Here is a 21,912-nt window from a genome sequence, read left to right as displayed (position 1 = left end):
AAAAAGGCAATTTTTAAACAATGGATGAGCTTTTCTTATTAATCTACTTGAGAACGATTTAGGGTTTAAATACAACTTTTGAATGAGTGGAGCTTTTAGGGAGAGGTTTAGTACTTTTATATTTAATAATCTCAACCCACTCAATTCATAGTCATTATATAAATAGGCTCGTTTTATTTTGTCTGGTTTAGCGTCCCAGATAAAGCTAAATATTTTTTGCTCATATGATTTGAAAAATGAATCATCAGGAGTAGGCAACGCCATAAGTAAGTGAGTAAACTGAGATACGACTAAGGAGTTAATCAGGAGATTTTTTCCATAAATAGACAGGTATTTACCTCTCCATGGTGGCAGGATCTTGAACTAATAGTACAGGTAGATAGCAATAAAAACGATACTACAGAGATACAACATAAGCTAGAGGAAAAACAAAAAGAACTTGAGGAACTGTTTCAAGAACGATCTAATGTAATCTATTACAAAAATAAAGCAAACTGGATGAATGGATTCCTGTCTCCTTCGGCCCCCCTTCACATTAGAGTCATCAGACAAAGTTCTATTGACTGTTGACATCTAGTGGAAGCCATAGGAAAACTCATCCATATCTCGCTGTAATTTCATTGAGAGCTTGGTTGAAAATCTGCCACCTCAGAAAAAATTCAAACAGGAAGTGGAACTTCTCAGGTTTTTAACTGCCATATGAGTTCTGTTATACTCACAGACATAATTCAAACAGTTTAAAAAACTTCAGAGTGTTTTCAATCCAATATGGATAATACTATTCATATATTAGCAACTGGGACTGAGGAGCAGGCAGTTTACTGTGGGCACCTCTGTGCACCTTTCATCCAAGCTACTCAATACTGCCCCTGCAGCCATAAGAAGTTTAAGCAAGGCCCCTGAACTCTCGTGTATTTTCTGCATTATGCAATGATATGGGCAGGGACCATGTAACGCTTTTACAACATACCGAAGTGCGCTGGTTATCAAGGGGCAAAGTATTGACAAGTTTTTTTAAATTGAGAGACGAGCTTAAAGTTTTATTTACTGACCATCATTATAATTTGCTTGACTGCTTGCATGATGACAAGTTTCTCACACGACTGGCCTATTTGGGTGATGTTTTTTCTCACCTGAATGATCTGAATCTAGGATTACAGGGACTCTCCGCAACTATATTCAATGTGCGGGACAAAATTGAGGCTATGATTGTCACGTTCGTCGTAAAGAGGAGATATGAATACATTCTTCTTTTAATTAAGGAAGAACACTGAACAAACTAACAAAGTAACAAAAACGAACGTGAAGTTATATAACAGAGTGCTGACATGCAACTAAACATAGACAACTACCCACACAAACAGGTGGGAAAAGGCAACCTAAGTATGGTTCTCAATCAGAGACAATGATAGACAGCTGCCTCTGATTGAGAACCACACCCGGCCAAACACACAGAAATACAAATCATAGAAAAAATAACATAGAATGCCCACCCAAATCACACCCTTACCAATCCAAAATAGAGACATAAAAAGCTCTCTACGGTCAGGGCGTGACAATGATTAAGAATTTGGAGCTCTTCTCTGTCTGCATTAACAAGGACAACACACAGGTCTTTCCATCATTGTATGATTTTTTGTTTGCAAATGGACTCAAGCTTACGGACAATGTCAAATGTGATATAGCGAAGCACCTGAGGGAGCTGGGTGCGCAATTATGCAGGTACTTACCTGAAATTGATGAAACAAATGCCTGGATTCATTATCCCTTTCATGCCCTGCCTCCAGTCCACTTACCGATATCTGAACAAGAGAGCCTCATCGAAATTGCAACAAACGGTTCTGTGAAAATTGAATGTAATCAGAAGCCACTGACAGATTTCTGGATAGGGCTGCGCTCAGAGTATCTTACCTTGGCAAATCGTGCTGTTAAGACACTGATGCCCTTTGCAACCACATACCTATGTGAGAGTGGACTGTGTGTGGACAATGATTTAAGACTGAGATGTTATGTGCTTCATTTCAAGCATACCCTTCTCATTAACCTGTGGTGAGTTATTCACAATTTTTGATGAACAAATAAGGCTTTATATGTAAGATGGCTAAATAAAGACCAAAACGATTGATTATTATTCTCTTTGTCACTTCCCACGAGCCGGGTTGTGACAAAAACTCACACTCATTCTTATTTTTAATAAATGTATCGTATTTTGTGACAGTGACAATGATGACAAAAAACAACATTTGAGAGTGCGCTGACCCTGGTGCTAGAGGGGTTACGCAGTTGAGGCTTGAATGTTTGAAGGGGTACGGGACTGTAAGAAGTTTGGGAACCGCTGTTTTAGAATATCAAAAACGTGTCCTTTAAAGATATCCCCTGATATCGACCCTTTTCACCCAGTGTTGGCTTGATTGAGAGTGTCTGACACACACAGCTGCGGCCATTATAGTGCCCCACAAACAGGAGCGGGGTCAGAGATAATTGTCTCATAAGTTAGTATGCACAGCTGTCGGCAAGGTCAAGTTTCATTTATGGATGGACGGGTGTCTCTATTGTCTCTATTGTCTCACTCTGCTCAGCTTCCTCTCTCTCTCTCTCTCTCTGTATCTCTCTATCTTTCTCTCTCTGTCCCTTGCCCTCTATCTATCTCCTCCTGTCTATCCTCTCCCTTTCTCTTTATCTCCCCCCCCCCTCTCTCTCTCTCTCTCTCTCTCTCTCTCTCTCTCTCTCTCTCTCTCTCTCTCTCTCTCTCTCTCTCTCTCTCTCTCTCTCTCTCTCTCTCTCTCTGTCGTTTTCTGCATGACTGAGCAGGTGGATTGCAAGTGCATTTTGATGAATATTAATGGGAGAGTTTGACAATTATATGAAAATGAATTGTTTATTTACAGAGTCTACTTGTGTTTATAGGTGGTTGGTAGGGACAGGCCAGGCTAGGCCGGGATAGGCTGCACACACAGACAAGCATGGGTATGGAAAGCACGTAGCTAACGATGACTCAGTTCTGAACAATAGACAATGTTCAATTATCAGGTTATTGGAGTTGATCAGCCATACTTCTTTACGGACCAGTTTACTGAAAACCTGTCACCAGTCATTTGAAACAACAGAACATTTTGTAAGCCATTGTCTTGCATTGGAAGTTTATTTGGTTTGTTTAACCCTGTAAAGCAGGAGTAGGCAACTAGAGTCAGCCACGGGATGATTTTTGTCGGAGCGGATGGTCGGGGGCAGGAACATAATTATAATACGTTGTACACTGCAAATTGACCACAAGTAGCCTAAAAAGGCTAAAAATAATGATCATATTATACCTTGAATTACGTTGAGATACGATCACAGAGAACAGATTCTTGAGATTAGAGTTTCTAAATTAAACAATTGTTTTACTAAATTCCTGGTGATTTTAGTGTTTTCATTATTATAATAATTTCTTGATAAAAACTTTAGGGAGCCAAAAGAAAATCAGTTGCGGACCGGTTTTGGCCCATGGGCCGCCTGTTGCCCACCCCTGGTATAAAGGTTTCTATTTTTAATTACATAGAGCATAGATTAATTACGTTAATGACTCCTGTCAGTCTACTGATCATCTTGACGGGAGAAGGAGATTGGCCCTATATTGACACGTGACCTTGCTTGATTGATTTCTTGGAGTCTAGATGGATCCTGATGTGAATACTGACACATTAGTTTTCAGCATCTAAACTACAAATTACTGCTGCGCCTCATTTTACCATATATGATCATCACTGTTCTGGGTTCAGCTCGGGGCAGGTGAAATTAACAGTGATCTATCATTTTGCCATATGCATCCCCCCATCCCTCCCTCCCTTCCTCCATCCCACCCCTTCCTTCTCTCAGAGTCCCGTCTGCATATCCTTTTATAGATTGGAAGAATTTCCTTTTTGCTGATGCCAGTAAGTGTGTTTCGGGGCCACAGCCAAGCAGTGTGGGAAATGGAACATAACTTTTCTGCTGTCCTGCTGTCTCGCTCTCTCTTTTCTCCCTTTTTTCTCTTCTCACTCTCTCTCTTCAGTTCTCTCTCTCACTTTTCTTTCTTTCTCTCTCCCTTCATCCCTCCCTTCTGTCCTGATAATGTTCTCTCCCTCTCTCCCTTCTGTCCTGATAATGTTCTCTCCCTTCATCCCTCCCTTCTGTCCTGATAATGTTCTCTCCCTTCATCCCTCCCTTCTGTCCTGATAATGTTCTCTCCCTCTCTCCCTTCTGTCCTGATAATGTTCTCTCCCTCTCTCCCTTCTGTCCTGATAATGTTCACTCCCTCTCTCGCTCTGTTGCTCTTCCTCCTCTCCCCCGTCTCGCTGTTACACAGGAAGTGATGATGTCTTGTCTCTAGGCGAGCGCTGACACAGAATATGGAGGCCAATTGTTCCAGAATTTTTTTCAATGATCGCTGTCGGTTTCAGACAGTTCTGAATAATTAACAGGGATAGGCTTACTCATTACACCCATTAGAAAATGACAAAACAAAGAAATCGCTTCAATGTGATGGTTCCATTCCGTCCTCCATTCAACTGATTGCTTTCACAAGTGCAGCTCCCCTACACAGAGTTGATTCTGAGGAAAATGTTGTCACTGTCAATCATTTTTGGACCAAAGATTCAGGCTCTCTGAAAAGTATCTTTGAATTCAGAAAAATTATTTGATACTTTATGTGTAGACCGGTATCTGTGCCACCTTGTTGCAGCCTGAGAGCTGGAGAGATACAGTCAATGGCTTTATGCACTATTTCCTGTGGTATCTGCAGCTTATAAGGGGATCATGTCCAGCAGCTTCCTCTAAAGCCCCTCCTTATTTATTACTAGGATCCCTAGACCCACACACACATGCATTGACACATACACAGGATGCCACGTTACTGGTTCTTACCCCTGACTGTGGAAGGTCTCCCTGTCGAGACACCTATGGAACAGTGGAGGAGACTCTTGTTTACACCTTATAACGTGTTGAATTCACTGCAATGGTGTAGTTATAGCTATGGAAGAATTGGAAGGATTGGTCCTTTGAGCCGGATAGCCATTGTTCAATTGCTATCTGAAACAATTCAATTTTGCCCGAACTCTTTACACTGCAATTGTGTTGCTGTCCCATGATGGGTTTTTGGTGGTGACTAAATGGAGAGTAAAACTAATTATATTTCCGAGAGGCAACACGGACATGTCGGTTATAATAGGGTATAATAGGTTATAATAGGGGAAACACTGACTCACTATCGTTCACCTAAGTGCCTGTATTGCAATGTTCAGTGACTCTGGCATCAAGGGTAGTGTTTACTTCCATTTCATTTTACATCGGAAGGGGAAAAGCAATCTATCATTTGGAGAAACCAGTCAGCGGCCAGTCAGGATGGTTAAGATCCATTTTTGGGGGCCGTATGCTGTTCGACACCCGCAGGGAGGTAAAAATTCAGACTTTCTGCCAGACGGGTAGCTGTTGATTGTCCAGCTGATTGCCTGGGAGAAAATAAGGTTTTTGCACTCCTGTGTCCATCCTCTCTATGTAATTGAACCAGTCTCCTGCACCTAGTCTAGCGGTAGGCTAGACCACTCTTCGAAGGGGGTATAAGAACCACCCACCGCCCCGTACTTCCATTACGCAGAGGTAAGGCAAGGCAACCTCTAGCCCCTCCATTAAGCCGTGCTTCCCAGTGCAACCGAATGAACAAAACAAGTTGAGGTGTAAAAAGCAATATCCCCAAAGCTCTTCTGGTAATTCTGGGTCCCAACCCTCCCTTTTTAGCGGGACCTTTACCTATTCACCTCAATTATAAAGTCCAGCCCTCCTCTAATCTGGGCTTTTTACTGCACACAACATAACAGAATGCATTTCCAGACTAATGCCCGAGGAAGGTGTGTGTGTGCGTGTACTTACACTTGTATACGTACCAGTATGTGTTATGTGTACGTGCACTTGTGTGTAGGATTTCAAATCTCGTGTTCTGTTTGTTCTCTGCCTGTCTTCAGGGAGTGTTTGTTTGCCAAGGCCTCTTCCTGAAAAGGTTAGAGAGGTTGGCTGGAAAGGATGCGGATCAAAATAGAACATTTACATGAAGGAGTAGAGTCAGTGATGTGAACACAGCGGGTGTTGTCTCTCTTGTCTAAAATTAACATACATCTGATTGACATGCATGTCCTCTGTTTCTTTCCTCTCCGACAGCTCAGCCAAATGTACCTAAAATACACGAGGGATGGTGGGCGTACAAGGAGGTTGTTCAGGGGAGTTTTGTACCAGGTAAGAATCCTTATGCTGCACTGTAAGTTTATTTTCTGTAAGGTTGATTGTTTTAATGTGAAGTGTGAAGAACATTGCATATTTTCTATTTCATAGCTCGACAGACTACCTTGCCACAGGCTCTGTTTTTAATGCTTACAAGACACCCGTTGCCTTTGTCATGTAGTTCACGTTGTTTTGTTGCTGATTGACTGGCAGGTGTACAAGGGCCTTTCTTTCTACCTTGTTAATTTCCCTCTATGTGTACCCGTCAGCCCAATTATTTCCTAAGATTGTACTTTTCTGCTGCTGAGCTGTTGAGTGCTTTCGATGATGCCTGCAGGTGTGTGTGTGTGTGTGTGTGTGTGTGTGTGTGTGTGTGTGTGTGTGTGTGTGTGTGTGTGTGTGTGTGTGTGTGTGTGTGTGTGTGTGTGTGTGTGTGTGTGTGTGTGTGTGTGTGTGTGTGTGTGTGTGTGGTGTTAATGCATGCCTTTTATTAAAGCATGCGGATGTGTTATTTTATATGAATGTGTGTGTGTGTGTGTGTGTGTGTGTGTGTGTGTGTGTGTGTGTGTGTGCGCATTTGCATGCTTTTTTATTACACCTGCAGTTGTATATGTGTATATGTCACACAAAATAACAGCTGAGAATCAACTGTCAGCGACTGAGGAGCGCTGTGTGTGTGCGTGCACGTATGTGTGTAAGCGCGCGTGTCTGTTTGTCAGAGACACATCGTCATTGCAATGCTTTATCTCCAATATAATGTCAGCGCCCCTGTCCACGCAGGCCTTCCTGCACCACTAGCCGCTCAACAGCAGCCGTCACCGCTAATACACTAGTCGTGATCCCCCTGTGCCAGTGAGGGGAGGAGGTACGGGAATCAGACGTTTTACCCCCTACTCTCTCAGGTCTCTGCCAGAGAGGAGCTGATAGTAGCCGATAAAGGAGGAAACTTTACCCCGTGCGAAGGAAGTGACATTACTGAGCTAGGGTGTGATAATCCTGAATCGGTTGATAAGGCACTGTGGTAGTTGGAACTAGGACCACAGGGAGACTGTGGGGAGTCGGTAGGTAGTGTTGTTATGGATATTATTGTACATTTTCAACTATTTTCATGGATAAAAGGGTAGCTATTAACATGTTGTATTAGGATTTGGTTTGACTAATTCCTCAGGCCCTTTCTTTATTACAAATCATGTCTAGGGCCTGGAGATATCCCCCATCTATGTCTACTCATAACCAACTGCAAGATGTCCTGGTCCTGGGAATTCACAGGGTGCTCATTGTATTTGGTTTGTTTAGTTTTTTTAAACCCAGCTCTCTGATTCTGTTGATGATTATTCATTGATTAGTTACTTCAGGTATTCCGCTACACTCGCAATAACATCTGCTAAATATGTGTATGTGACCAATAACATTTGATTTGATTTGAGGTTTGCTAGTGCTGGGCTGTTACAAAAATGCGCACTCTGATGGGTCCACTCCCCCGGACCGGAATTTTCAAACATTGCTGTACGGTAGGATATTTGTAAAAGCTAACGTGATCCCATTTCGTAGCCTTATGTCACATAACTGACCTTTGCAATATAATGTGCCCTTTCTGAGCTACCCCAATTAACTTTAGTATTTCCCAAAGGTCAACGAGGACCATTAGTATATGCCTCCTTTTAATCTGCTCTGGGGAGACGATTCTCCCAGCCACAGATCTAGGATCAGCTCATTCTCTCTAGATCCTAATACTAACTATCAGAGGGGGGGAATACAAAACTAACCTTAGCTCAGGTCACTAACCATCCTAGTCATTCAGTGTACAGTCATCTCTTCAGAGAGCATTGAGAAGCAGCTCTTATTGGCACAGTATGGAGTTAAAGGTCATTTGAGATCATCAGCTTTGAGCATCATCTGGGGTCATTCCAGGAAGCCCGGCCCGGATGTGGATTTTGCTTTTTATTATTGTTGTGTTTTTACATAATTTTTTCCCTCTATTCTCTTTATCCCATTTCAGCAGAATTTCTTGTTGATCCTGCTGAAAGATTATTTTAGAGGAGATAAAGCCTGTGAGGAATGGCTGGTTGCTGTGAGCTAGGATTAGGGAGGGATGGAGGTAGAGAGGGGGACTTGGCAGGATCCAAAGCAGTGGTTGAACCATCTTGAATTGTCATGCGGGGATGAAGAAAGCTTGATGTGGAACAGGTAGCATGCTGTTCAGCCAGACAGAGGTGTCAAAATGAACATGTGGTGTATAGAGGGCGAAAAAGGGGGTTGCATGAAAGTGACTGGTTAACACTCACTCCCTTCCCTTAACCGAAATGACTATGATTTCAGAAATCTCAGTTTCTTTTTGTCCAATTTCTCTTCTTTTTCTCTCTCTTCCTCCACTTTTTATCTTCTTTCCCCCCTCTCTCTTTCTCCGCCTTCTAGCTCTTTAAAATATCCCTTCTCTGTCCTGTGCCACTGGAGCGAGATGCGGGGTAGATAGGAGAGAGGGATGTGACTCGGCTGGCCTGGCTAGCTGCTGGTTGTCTCTCTGATGTGTAGCTGGTAGGCAACTGATGGTTCTCTGGTGTGAAGTGTTGGACTGTGTGCTCCTGCACAGATCCTATCCATGACAGGCACTGGACTAATGAGAGAGAGTGGAGATGGAGAGGACCGGGAGCGAGAGAGAGAGTGGGGGGTGGGGCAGAACGAGAAAGAGGGGGGTGAGAGGAAGAGACGAGGGTGGGAGATGGAGAGATAGAGATAAAGAGGAAGAGATGAGGAGAGGCAATTATAACAACCGTACAACTATGAACTAGACATGTGTAAGCAGCTTTCACCAATTCAGTGCTATTACATCTTTAAGGTCCATGAAGGGAAACAATGGAATCCATCTTCTTTTTCCTACTCTGCATTTGCTACAGTGTTACTATGTACCCCAGATGTAGCACCAGCTTTGCTGCAGTGAAAGTCTTTCCCGAATTACTGCTCCGCTGCTTAAATGATAACAAGTCATGGAAGACTCTTGATCTGAAAAAGATCAAATATGAGATATAATCAGACAGAAACAGACAATCAGTATGGTCCGTTGTTGAAGCGTCAAACTCTGTCATCTTTGTTTACACAGTTAACTATAGCACTTTCAATTCTTCATTCCCTTCTCTCTAAAAGTCGGATTTAATATCCACGCTTCTGTTTCGAATAATAATAGTATAAGAGTTAGTTTTCTTTGAAAAGAGGGGATTGATTAACAAATGAAAGGTTTCTTCAGCCTTACTTGAGTCTCGGTACTCAGAGACAAGGAGGATTCACCAATTACAGGTTTCTGAGCTACCGTTTCCCAAAACCCGGCTTCCTGAAAATCCCTTTAAAGCCTTTTAACTTAATTCTCCAGTTAAAGGGCAATTCCGACACGTTTCAACCTCATATTCATCATCTCGAGCACCAACCCAGTGTCTACTTATGTGAAAACAATGCGTTTCTATGATCTGCGGTTAAAAACATACGAAGAAAGGTCCAAAACAATGCTGCTGTGGATTAAAAGTTTCAAAAACAGTGAATTTCATAACCTGCCATGAGTTTTAGTCTTAGTCATTTTCTTGCTCCCCACTTCACTGCGAATCCCATAGTGTTGTTTTAAATCACTGTTTTTAAATGTTTGAACTTTTGATGATGTCATCAGGTAGATGAAATGCACCGTTTTCACATATGTAGACACTGGTATTGTGCTGGAGATAATGAAATGAGGTTGAAAAGCGGTGGAATTGCCCTTTAAGCCCTTTCAAAATCACTGGCCGCCCGCTAATTGTTATATATGTTTATATATATATAACATATATATATATTATGTAAGTGTGTGTGTCTGGCAGATAGTGAGTGCTTCTCCGAGTAACAGTCTCTGATCGAAACTCAATTAAACAACACAGAGACGATCCACGAGGGCGCGGCAGCTTTGCAACCTGCACTTTATTGGGGGGAAATTGATATCCTATAGCACTTTGCCAGATTCTTTCTGCTACACAGGCACTAGATGGACTAGCAAAGGGACAATGTGCATTAAAGATCCTTAGTGATGAAACACTGTTAGGGGCTGTTGCAGGAACAATGTGGGCTGTTTTGATTGGATCAGTAGATGGGGTTTTGCATTGTGATTGGAGCAGTAGATGGGGTTTTGCATTGTGATTGGAGCAGTAGATGGGGTTTTGCATTGTGATTGGAGCAGTAGATGGGGTTTTGCATTGTGATTGGAGCAGTAGATGGGGTTTTGCATTGTGATTGGATCAGTAGATGGGGTTTTGCATTGTGATTGGAGCAGTAGATTGGGTTTTGCATTGTGATTGGAGCAGTAGATGGGGTTTTGCATTGTGATTGGAGCAGTAGATGGGGTTTTGCATTGTGATTGGAGCAGTAGATGGTGTTTTGCATTGTGATTGGAGCAGTAGATTGGGTTTTGCATTGTGATTGGAGCAGTAGATGGTGTTTTGCATTGTGATTGGAGCAGTAGATGGGGTTTTGCATTGTGATTGGAGCAGTAGATGGTGTTTTGCATTGTGATTGGAGCAGTAGATGGGGTTTTGCATTGTGATTGGAGCAGTAGATGGTGTTTTGCATTGTGATTGGAGCAGTAGATTGGGTTTTGCATTGTGATTGGAGCAGTAGCTCGTGTTCTGCATTGTGATTGGAGCAGTAGATGGTGTTTTGCATTGTGATTGGATCAGTAGATGGTGTTTTGCATTGTGATTGGAGCAGTAAATGGTGTTTTGCATTGTGATTGGATCAGTAGATGGTGTTTTGCATTGTGATTGGAGCAGTAGATGGTGTTTTGCATTGTGATTGGATCAGTAGATGGTGTTTTGCATTGTGATTGGAGCAGTAGTTGGGGTTTTGCATTGTGATTGGAGCCGTAGATGGTGTTTTGCATTGTGATTGGATCAGTAGATGGTGTTTTGCATTGTGATTGGAGCAGTAGATGGTGTTTTGCATTGTGATTGGATCAGTAGATGGTGTTTTGCATTGTGATTGGAGCAGTAAATGGTGTTTTGCATTGTGATTGGATCAGTAGATGGTGTTTTGCATTGTGATTGGAGCAGTAGATGGTGTTTTGCATTGTGATTGGATCAGTAGATGGTGTTTTGCATTGTGATTGGAGCAGTAGATGGTGTTTTGCATTGTGATTGGAGCAGTAGATGGGGTTTTGCATTGTGATTGGATCAGTAGATGGTGTTTTGCATTGTGATTGGAGCAGTAGATGGGGTTTTGCATTGTGATTGGAGCAGTAGATTTGGTTTTGCATTGTGATTGGAGCAGTAGATGGTGTTTTGCATTGTGATTGGAGCAGTAGATGGTGTTTTTCATTGTGATTGGAGCAGTAGATGGGGTTTTGCATTGTGATTGGATCAGTAGATGGGGTTTTGCATTGTGATTGGAGCAGTAGATGGTGTTTTGCATTGTGATTGGAGCAGTAGATGGTGTTTTGCATTGTGATTGGAGCAGTAGATGGGGTTTTGCATTGTGATTGGAGCAGTAGATTGGGGTTTTGCATTGTGATTAGTAGTGTTGTTACGATACCAGAATTTTTACTTCAATACCGATACCAGGTTTAGTGTCACGATACTCGTTACTGGAATGATACTCAATGCCAAAATTATACCACGGCAGAGAAAAGAAAGCGTGTTAGCTTACACAGAATAACAGAATAACCACTGGGCTTTATTATTTTTTTTTTCCATTGAACAATATGTTGACTGGTTGAACAACTAAAATAACACATAGTATATCTTCTATTCTATATTCAATTTCTTTAAAAAATGAAACACCATATTAATTAAATAACAGAAGATAATCTTCCAGTACTTATGCAAAACCTTATCTGAGACGCAGAGCATGCAATACTTTTACAAGGACATCTTAACTGTTTTAAAATGTCAGGGTAATTTGCTCATCTATGGCCATAATATTGGGTAAATTACATTCATTAGACCTATGATTCACTATTAATCTACAGTGCCTTCAGAAAGTATTCACACCCCTTGACTGTTTCAACATTTTGTTGCGTAACAACCTGCATTTAAAATTGATTACATTGACGTTTTGTGTCACTGGCCTACACACAATAGCCCATAATGTCAGTGGAATCATGTATTTAGACATTTTTACAAATGAATAAAAAATGAAAAGCTGAAATGGCTTGAGTCAACATGTATTTAACCCCTTTGTTATGGCAAGTCAAAAAAAAATTGCTTAACAAGTCAAGTAATACGTTGCATGGACTCACTCTGTGCGAAATAATAGTGTTTAACATGATTTTTAATGACTACCTCATCTCTGTACCCCACATATACCATTAATTATCTGTAAGGTTCTTTGCAGCAATTTGACCTGGCCTGATTCAGACAGTCTCCTCTGAACAGTTGATGTTGAGATGTGTCTGTTACTTGAACTCTGTGAAGCATTTATTTGGGCTGCAATCTGATGTGCAATTAACTCTAATGAACGTATCCTCTGCAGCAGAGGTAACTCTGGGTCGTCCATTCCTGTGGCGGTCCTCATGAGAGACAGTTTCATCATAGCCTCTTCAAGGAATACCTCTTCAAGGAATACCTAGGATAGGATAAAGCAATCCTCCTGCCCCCCCCCCCCCCTTAAAAGATTTAGATGCACTATTGTAAAGTGGCTGTTCCACTGGATGTCATTAGGTGAATGCACCAATTTGTAAGTCGCTCTGGATAAGAGCGTCTGCTAAATGACTTAAATGTAAATGTAAATGATAGCGCTTGACGGTTTTTGTGACTGCACTTGAAGAAACTTTCAAAGTTCTTCACATTTTCCAGATTGACTGACGTTCATGTCTTAAAGTAATGATGGACTGTCGTTTCTCTTTGCTTAATTGAGCTGTTCTTGCCATAATATGGACTTGGTCTTTTACCAAATAGGGCTGTCTTCTGTATACCACCCCGACCATGTCACAACACAACTGAAACGCATTAAAAAGGTTTTAACTTTTAACAAAGCACACTGTCACGTTCCTGACCTGTTTTCTGTTAGTTTGTGTATGTGTTAGCTGGTCAGGACGTGAGTTTGGGTGGGCAGTCTATGTTTTCTGTTTCTATGTTGGTTTAAGGGTGACCTGATATGGCTCTCAATTAGAGGCAGGTGGTTTTCATTTCCTCTGATTGAGAGCCATATTAAGGTAGGTGTTTTCACACTGTTTGTTTGTGGGTGGTTGTCTCCTGTGTCTGTGTGATGTTACGCCACATGGGACTGTTTCGGTTTTGTTTGTTCGGTTTATGTAGTCTGTTCCTGTTTTCATGCGTTCTTCGTTATACGTAAGTTCTTATGTTCAGGTGCGTCTACGTCGTTTGTTGTTTTGTAGTTATTCAAGTATAGTTCGTTTTCTGTCTATGTCGTGTCTTGTTTAAATCAATAAATCATGTCATCATACCTCGCTGCATATTGGTCTTCAGATCCCTCTCTCCTCTCCTCGTCTGAGGAGGAGGAGGATTTAGAGTATCGTTACACACACCTGTTAATTGAAATGCATTCCAGATGACCTCATGAAGCTGGTTGAGAGAATGCCTAGAGTGTACAAAGCTGTCATCAAGGCAAAGGGTGGCTACTTTGAAGAATCTCAAATATAAAATAGATTTTGATTTTTTTAACACTTTTTTTTGGTTACTACATGATTCCATATGTGTCATAGTTTTGATGTCTTCACTATTATTCTACAATGTATACAATAAAGACATTAAAAATAAAGAAATACCCTTTAATGTTTGTACAGATGAACGTGGTACCTTAACGCGTTTGGAAATTGCTCCCAAGAATGAACCAGATTAGTTTTTCTGAGGTCTTGGCTGATTTCTTTGGATTTTCCCATGATGTCAAGCAAAGAGGCACTGAGTTTAAAGGTAGGCCTTGAAATAAATCGACAGGTACACCTCCAACTATACATTTTCTACTTAAATGTGTGTCTGTAAGCGTAGAGTTACATGATTTGTAGCGTTTGGTAATAGCCGGTTGTCTGTAATGGTGGCTTTTTCTGCCAGCTCAATGGAATCCAATTGCAGGCAGGAATCTTTGTGGATTATACAGTATGAGATTGTTATGCGCTAAGCTTGCCTGCTACTCTGCTATGCTGTCTCAGCCTGTCTACCAATATCTGCTGCTTTCTCTCTAATGATTATGTTTGTGCCAATCAATCCAGACTTTGTGTGATACCTGTATCCAATGATGTGTGTTGGGTTATGTAAGACCCACGGTAGTCACAACGTCCAAAACAGCTGAAATGGATAGACACCTGCACACACAGACCTTTCACTTCTCTTATAGACACATGCACACACACAGGCACACACACACACACACACACACACACACACACACACACACACACACACACACACACACACACACACACACACACACACACACACACACACACACACACAGATAGACAGGGCCACAGAGGGTGGAGACAGATGGGGGTAGAAGTCAGTCCTAAGCCCCGTCTCTCTTCATACTTTACTGAGGGATACACACACAAATCCCTCTGATTAACCCACACGCAGATAGTTACTGATTGATATGTATGCATGTAGGGAAGGGCAAGGAGATGGAGGGTGGAAAGGAGAGGAGAGAGTGATGACGAGAGGAAAGGTGTGAGGAGAGTAGATAGAGGGGAAGGCAAATTTTTACCAATCTAACTACATAACAACATAATGTTAATCATTTATTTGAATAGTAAATCTATTGATAAACAAGGTGAATCAAGATGTAGCCTAGGCCTATTCACAATACAGGTGAATGCATTTTAAATAGGAGTGTGTGCATGCATTGAGTTATTGAGCTTGTTTTGGCAGATTTCATGGGGCTACAGATGAAAAACAATCTGTTTCCTTTCCATTTGGGTCTTATTTTATTGTACTGATCTTCTTATATAAAAGTGTGTGCTGTCTCTTTAATACCCATGACGTCATTCACACAGTTAGAAGCTCAGCAAAGATGATCTTGACTGGGAGAGATGTGAGGCAAGTGGGGGAGATGAAGTGAATCCGCAAAGTTTTTGGTCACAACCAGTTTTGAAATCTGCAATATTTTGCATATTCTCACAAACTCTTTACTAGGGCAGTAATTGATGTTAGCTTCAGCTGTAAGCTAGCAATGAAAGTTAGCCTACGAAGCTGGAAGCTACCAGTATCTTCTTGCATTGTAAAGTGTTCTAGCCTGTAATGGACATTGTTTTGCGAACAGTAATGAACAGTTTGTTCATTTCGACATGTCGTGTTGCATTATTCAAGTGTGTTAAATTCCGTGCAGCATGAGTGGTGATGCATCCCAGACTCCAGGTAAGTGCGGTGGTTCCTCCCACTTTTCTTCTCCCCTCATCTCCTACTAGTGTTGCACGGTATACCGAAACTTCGGGACCGGCTAGAGCTAGCAATGAGTAAGTGGAGCTAGCAATGAGTAAGTGGAGCAGGCACGGTGCACTCGCACTATACGGGGACATCGGATGCGCTGATAGACAGACTTGATCCTCTCTCAATCAGTAGACGACCTGAGACACGTTTGATAGAAGTACCGAAAGTAACATACCTTCTAGTACCAAACCATTTTTCATGTGGTTTGGTACTGATTGAGAGAGGATCAAGTCTGTCTATCAGCGCATCCGATGTCCCCTTATAGTGCGAGTGCACCGTGCCTGCTCCACTTACTCATTGCTAGCTCCACTTACTCATTGCTAGCTCTAGCCGGTCCCGAAGTTTCGGTATACCGTGCAACACTAGTAGGAGATGAGGGGTGAAGAAAAGTGGGAAGAGAGTAATTGAATGGTAAGGACAGGCCAGGAAAGTAAAGGTGATTGAGGAGAAAAAGGAGTATCTAAGTTGACCATAGAAGATATAAGAGAAGTGAAAGGAGGGTGGGGGAGAGAAGTAGAAGAAAAGTGGGATGAGAGGAGAGTAATGGAATAGAGCATCAAATAGTGGAGAGAATCAGAGTGAAAAATTAATAGAAGGATGAATGGGTGAATGAAGGAGCCGGAAAGTGGGATTTTAGAGAGATGGAAACCCTCCAGGCAGGAAATATGATACATGATCCTCTGTTCGCCTTCAGTGAGGGCCAGTGACCGTTTTCTCTCCTTTCCAAATCCCTCCATCCCACAGCCGGTGTAAAGACATGGCCAGCTGTCAATCACACACTGTCATCTTATAGGGCAGAGGGAGGATTAGCCTGGTTCACATGACTAGGGACAGGAGTTTTCCTCAGGCCAAAGGCCTGGACAGAACGTTTCCTGATTATGTCATTGGCTCTGACTAGGGCCTATCATAACTTTGGTAGCTCAAACATCAGCCACTATCAGCTATAACAGCTATTATGCTACTGAAATATCTAAATAACATAGAACATGAAGCAAATCAAAACCTACAGAACGTGCAGTCCACTATTATTATACAGGACGTTCCAGAAGACCATCAGCAGTAACTAGTTACTTTACTAGCTAGTTTAGTAAACTTAGTTGTGACTTAATCTTAACTATTCATCTGAGTTTTTTTTATTTCATACATTCAGTATGGCTCGTCTGACTCACCTCAGATGAGCCATACTGAATGTATGAAATAAAAAACCTGGTAGGACTTTATTTTAAGGTACACATATGGGGCACTAATTTGTAGCATTTGTAAGGACTTTATTTAGTGTTTTCCTATTCTCACACTATAATTAATATATTACTAGTTTCTTATTAGTTACATCCTTATTTGCCACAACCAAAGCATATCAATAGTAAGGTGTAAATTAAACATGCAACATACACTGTATTTGGAGTCTTAATAAGGAATGATAGGTGCAGAGTACACTAACAAAACAAAAATAAAGGTTCCTTTATTGTCACGCGGGACTAGGTGGGTGAAGGAATCAGGTTCCATTATTGTCACGCGGGACTAGGTGGGTGAGGAAGGAATCAGGTTCCTTTATTGTCACGCGGGACTAGGTGGGTGAGGAAGGAATCAGGTTCCTTTATTGTCACGCGGGACTAGGTGGGTGAGGAAGGAATCAGGTGCAGAGAGTTCCACTGGGAAAAAGTACTCTTTAATATGGCACAAGATAAGACAAGCCCAAACAACACAGGGCGCGGACAGAAAATATGACTACCCAAAACACAGGGTGTCAAGTCCAGAAAATACACCTCTACCTAAACACACACACGGAACACAAAACAATCCCGCACATCAAACACATATAACAGGACACAGGTGAAACTAATAAGACACAACCAACAGACAATGAAAAAGGGATTGGTGGCGGCTAGTAGGCCGGTGACGACGACCGCCGAGCACCGCCCAAACAGGCAGGGGAGCCAACTTCGGCGGAAGTCGTGACACTTATTCTCCTATGTAAACATATTTCTCCTTAATAAGGTAATTATTCCTCCAAATTAGGTGACGTATTCTGAAGTAAAGGATCACAGTTGCATTTTTGTGGAAACAAAACAGAGTAAATATCTCCTGCGTACATATATATTTTTTTTATGTACAATATTTTCCGAACATGGAATTTTTCGGCCTGGCTAATATCATAGGAAAGACAGAGACATAGAAAATTGCATTACTGTGAATCACTTTGGTTTAGTGTGCATCTGCTCCACTCCCCTCCAACCACACACATTCAGTGCATTCCGACAGTATTCAGACCACTTGCCTTTTTCCACATTTTCTTACATTACCTTATACTAAAACAGATTAAAACACATTTTTTTCTTATCAATCTACACACAATACCCCATAATGACATAAACATTATTTATTTTTATTCTGCAAATGTATATACAAAGAAAATGAAATATCACATTTACATGTGTATTCAGAACCTCTACTCAGTACTTTGTTGAAGCACCTTTGGCAGCGATAACAGCCTCGAGTATTCTAAGGTATGACTCTACAAGCTTGGCACAGCTGTATTTGGGGAGTTTCTCTCATTCCTCTCTGCAGATCCTCTCAAGCCCTGTCAGGTTGGATGGGGATCGTTGCTGCACAGCTATTTGCAGGTCTCTCCAGAGATGTTCTATCGGGTTCAAGTCTGGGATCTGGCTGGGCCACACAAGGACATTCAGAAACTTGTCCCGAAGCCACTCCTGTGTTGTCTTGGCTGTGTGCTTAGGGCCATTGTCCTGTTGGAAGGTGAATGTTCACCCCAGTCTGAGGTCCTGAGCACTCTGGAGTAGTTTTCATCAAGGATCTCTCTGTACTTTGCTTTGTTCATTTTTGCCTCAATCCTGACTAGTCTCCCAGTCCCTGGCCTGATTGGTGGAGTGCTGCAGAGATGGTTGTCCTTCTGGAAGGTTCTCCCATCTCCACAGAGGAACTCTAGTGCTGTATCAGAGTGACCATCGGGTTCTTGGTCACCTCCCTGACCAAGGCCCTTCTCCCCCGATTGCTCAAACTTCTTCCATTTAAGAATGATGGAGCCACCCTGTGTTCTTGGGGACCTTCAATGCTCCAGACATTTTTTGGTACCCTTCCCCAGATGGTTTTTGCTCTGACATTCACTGTCAAGTGTGGGACCTTATATAGACAGCTGTGTGCCTTTCCAAATCATATTCAAATCAATTGAATTTACCACAGGTGGACTCCAACAAGTTGTAGAAACATCTCATGGATGATCAGTGGAACCTGGATGCACCTGAGCTTAATTTCAAGTCTCATAGCAAAGGGTCTGAATACTTACACTATTGATCAAACGTTTAAGAACACCTACTCATTCAAGGGTTGTTCTTTTATTTTTACTATTTTCTACATTGTAGAATAATAGTGAAGACATCAAAACTATAAAATAACACATGAAATCATGTAGTAACCAAAAAGGTGTTAAAAAAATCAAATATATTTGAGACTCTTCAAAGTAGCCACCCTTTGCCTTGATGAAAATGTTTTATTTAATCAATTTTAGAATAAGGCTTTAACGTAACAAAATGTGGAAGTGATCTGAATACTTTCAGAAGACACTGAATAGTGCTGGTTAATCACACACACACACCCACACACCCACACACACACACACACACACACACACACACACACACACACACACACACACACACACACACACACACACACACACACACACACACACACACACACACACACCCACCCACACACACACACACTTGTGTGGAATCCTGGGTTTGGACTAAAGTTCAGGTGCATTTACAAAAGAATGCCTTGGCAGTCTCACCTTCTGCCACCATGTCACACCTGCTGTAACTTCTTCATACAGGGCATTTCATCCTAATGTCATGCAATAGAATACCAAGTTGTCCGTCTCTATGGTGATCACCTCGCCAGTATGTCCAATCAATCACATCCAAGTGATCTTTGAGTAAATTCTCTGTGCGGTTGCCTCGAAGTCTCCAAACATTTGACCTACATACACACCAGAGCCTTTCTATGTTTTGGGTATGTGCACTTGTGATAAGGGCAACAAAATGATCTCGATGGTTGACGGTAAGATAGTTATAACCTTCATTCCTGAGATTGTGGTAAGCTCTCCATCCATCAGAAATGACGGCGCTCCCTCGTCGGATGTACTTTTGGCACGAGGTATTTGGCAGAACAGCGCTTCACAATCCCCAGAACTGGTCGTCTTCTCTCCTCTCTGACCCACCATATCAGATACCCAAGCGCTTCGGTTGCATGCCCTGCCGCGTTGTACTAAGATAAACAAAAAGACAAACATTTCAATATCATCTAACCTCACACAGGAAGCGGCTGTCACGACTCCCACCGAAGGTGGCTCCCCTGCCTGTCCGGGCGGCGCTCGGCAGTCATCGTGGCCGGTCTACTAGCCGCCACCGATCCCCTTTTCCTTCTCTGTTTGTTTTGTCTTATTGGTTGCACCTGTCTCTTATTTTGTTTTGATTCAGGACTGTTAGGCCCGCCTGTTTTGTGCCAGCTTGTTTTCTGTTAGTCAGGTTGTGCGTGTAGTGTTCCTGTCTGTTTGTGCCCTGTGTTGGGTTGAACAATTTTGTATTTATTTCGCCTGATGTTTTGGGCGTTAGCTTTGGAAACGTAAATCAGATTCCGGTTTTGTCACGTTCCTGACCTGTTTCTGTTAGTTTTTGTATGTGTTAGTTGGTCAGGACGTGAGTTTGGGTGGGCAGTCTATGTTTTCTGTTTCTATGTTTGTTTAAGGGTTGCCTGGTATGGCTCTCAATTAGAGGCAGGTGTTTGGCGTTTCCTCTAATTGAGAGTCATATTAAGGTAGGTTGTTTCACATTGTTTGTTGTGGGTGGTTGTCTCCTGTGTCTGTGTATGTCGTTGCCCCACATGGGACTGTTTCGGTTTTGTTTGTTCGTTCGTTTTATGTAGGCAGTTTTCGTGTTCATGCGTTCTTCGTGTTTCATGTGAGTTCGTCGTTCAGGTCTGTCTACATCGTTTATTTGTTTTGTAATTTCAAGTGTTCGTTCGTGTTTTCTGTTTTGTTTAATTAAAAATCATGTCTTATTCAAACGCTGCGTCTTGGTTCAATCCATGCTCCTCCTCTTCGGATGAAGAGGAAGAGGAGAACCGTTACAGGTTTCCCCAGTATCCTCTGCTCTCTGCGTTTGACTCCGCACCCACCACTCCAGATGTTGTGACAGCGGCGCAGGTTTAATCCAGGCACTTGTCCACTCCCGTCTGGACTACTGCAACTCGCTGTTGGCTGGTCTTCCCGCTTGTGCCATCAAAAGCCTGCAACTTATCCAGAACGCTACAGCCCGCCTGGTTTTCAACCTTCCCAAGATCTGTTATATCCGCATACTCCACTGGCTTCCAGTCGAAGCTCACTTTCACCACAAGACCATGGTGCTTACCTACGGAACAGCAAGAGGAACTGCCCCTCCCTACCTTCAGGCTGTGCTCAAACCCTACAACCCAACCCAAGCACTCCATTCTGCCACTTCAGGTCTCTTCCAAAAACCCTACCTCTATAGCTACTTTAGTAAGGGAAAATGTACTTTCTATGCCTGTTATATGTGGTTTGTACCACCTAGATATCTTAAGATTAATGCACAAACTGTAAGTCGCTCTAACTGGATAAGAGCGTCTGCTAAATGACAAAAATGTAACATTTGGATTTCACCCCCATCTCAAAAGGATTTTGACCATTTGGAAGTTTTTACAGAGTGATCTTCTCTTCTTTCGCTTCGGCCATGCTTGGCAAAAGTGTGCCTGGCAAAAGTGATTGCTGTCTTCGTGATGAAATTATCAACTTGACCCTGTGTATCCAAAAATAACTATATACACGTATTGTTTAAAGCAACACTATTGCTGATGGTGAACCTGAACAATCAAAATCAAATATTTTGTAAGATCAGCAGCTAGATGAGAGTTGGGTCTCCGGTAGCTTACTTTTATTCCGGTAAAACACCATTTTAATAAAGCCTAATATCACACAAGACATTTTAGCATTCGAAAGCTGAAGGTGCCACACAGATGTGCAAGATCAGAAACAGGCCGCCTTCCTCGTGTTGGTCAGCAAGCGAAGCTGGACACAGTCCGCAGTTTGATGGCTACTGATATTGCCTGGGGTTGTTTGGCGTGCAAAATGACTTGTAAATCAATGACTGTCAACACAGTTACATGCGGCTTGACACAGAAGGAGAGGATACATCAGTTGTCACAAAAGATGAGAGGTATGTACGGAAGGTAGAAAGTAATGTGATATGAGAACTCCGGC

At 42.2% G+C, this 21,912-nt stretch overlaps 1 protein-coding gene across 5 annotated transcripts in view; it reads left to right on the top strand.

The window, feature by feature from the left end:
• ca10a (carbonic anhydrase Xa) overlaps positions 1-21,912 on the top strand; it is a 332,936-nt gene that overhangs the window by 55,029 nt on the left and 255,995 nt on the right. For all 5 annotated transcript variants that reach the window (XM_055890535.1, XM_055890533.1, XM_055890532.1 and 2 more), the window contains exon 3: positions 6,172-6,246. In XM_055890535.1, the coding sequence (XP_055746510.1) occupies positions 6,172-6,246 (75 nt within the window). The remainder of the gene's footprint in view (positions 1-6,171; positions 6,247-21,912) is intronic.

This window comes from Salvelinus fontinalis, chromosome 30 (genome assembly GCF_029448725.1).
Source record: "Salvelinus fontinalis isolate EN_2023a chromosome 30, ASM2944872v1, whole genome shotgun sequence".
NCBI classification, from domain to species: Eukaryota; Metazoa; Chordata; class Actinopteri; order Salmoniformes; family Salmonidae; genus Salvelinus; species Salvelinus fontinalis.
The sequence above is the reverse complement of the archived record's forward strand: the minus strand, read 5'-3'. Positions and strand labels throughout refer to the sequence as shown.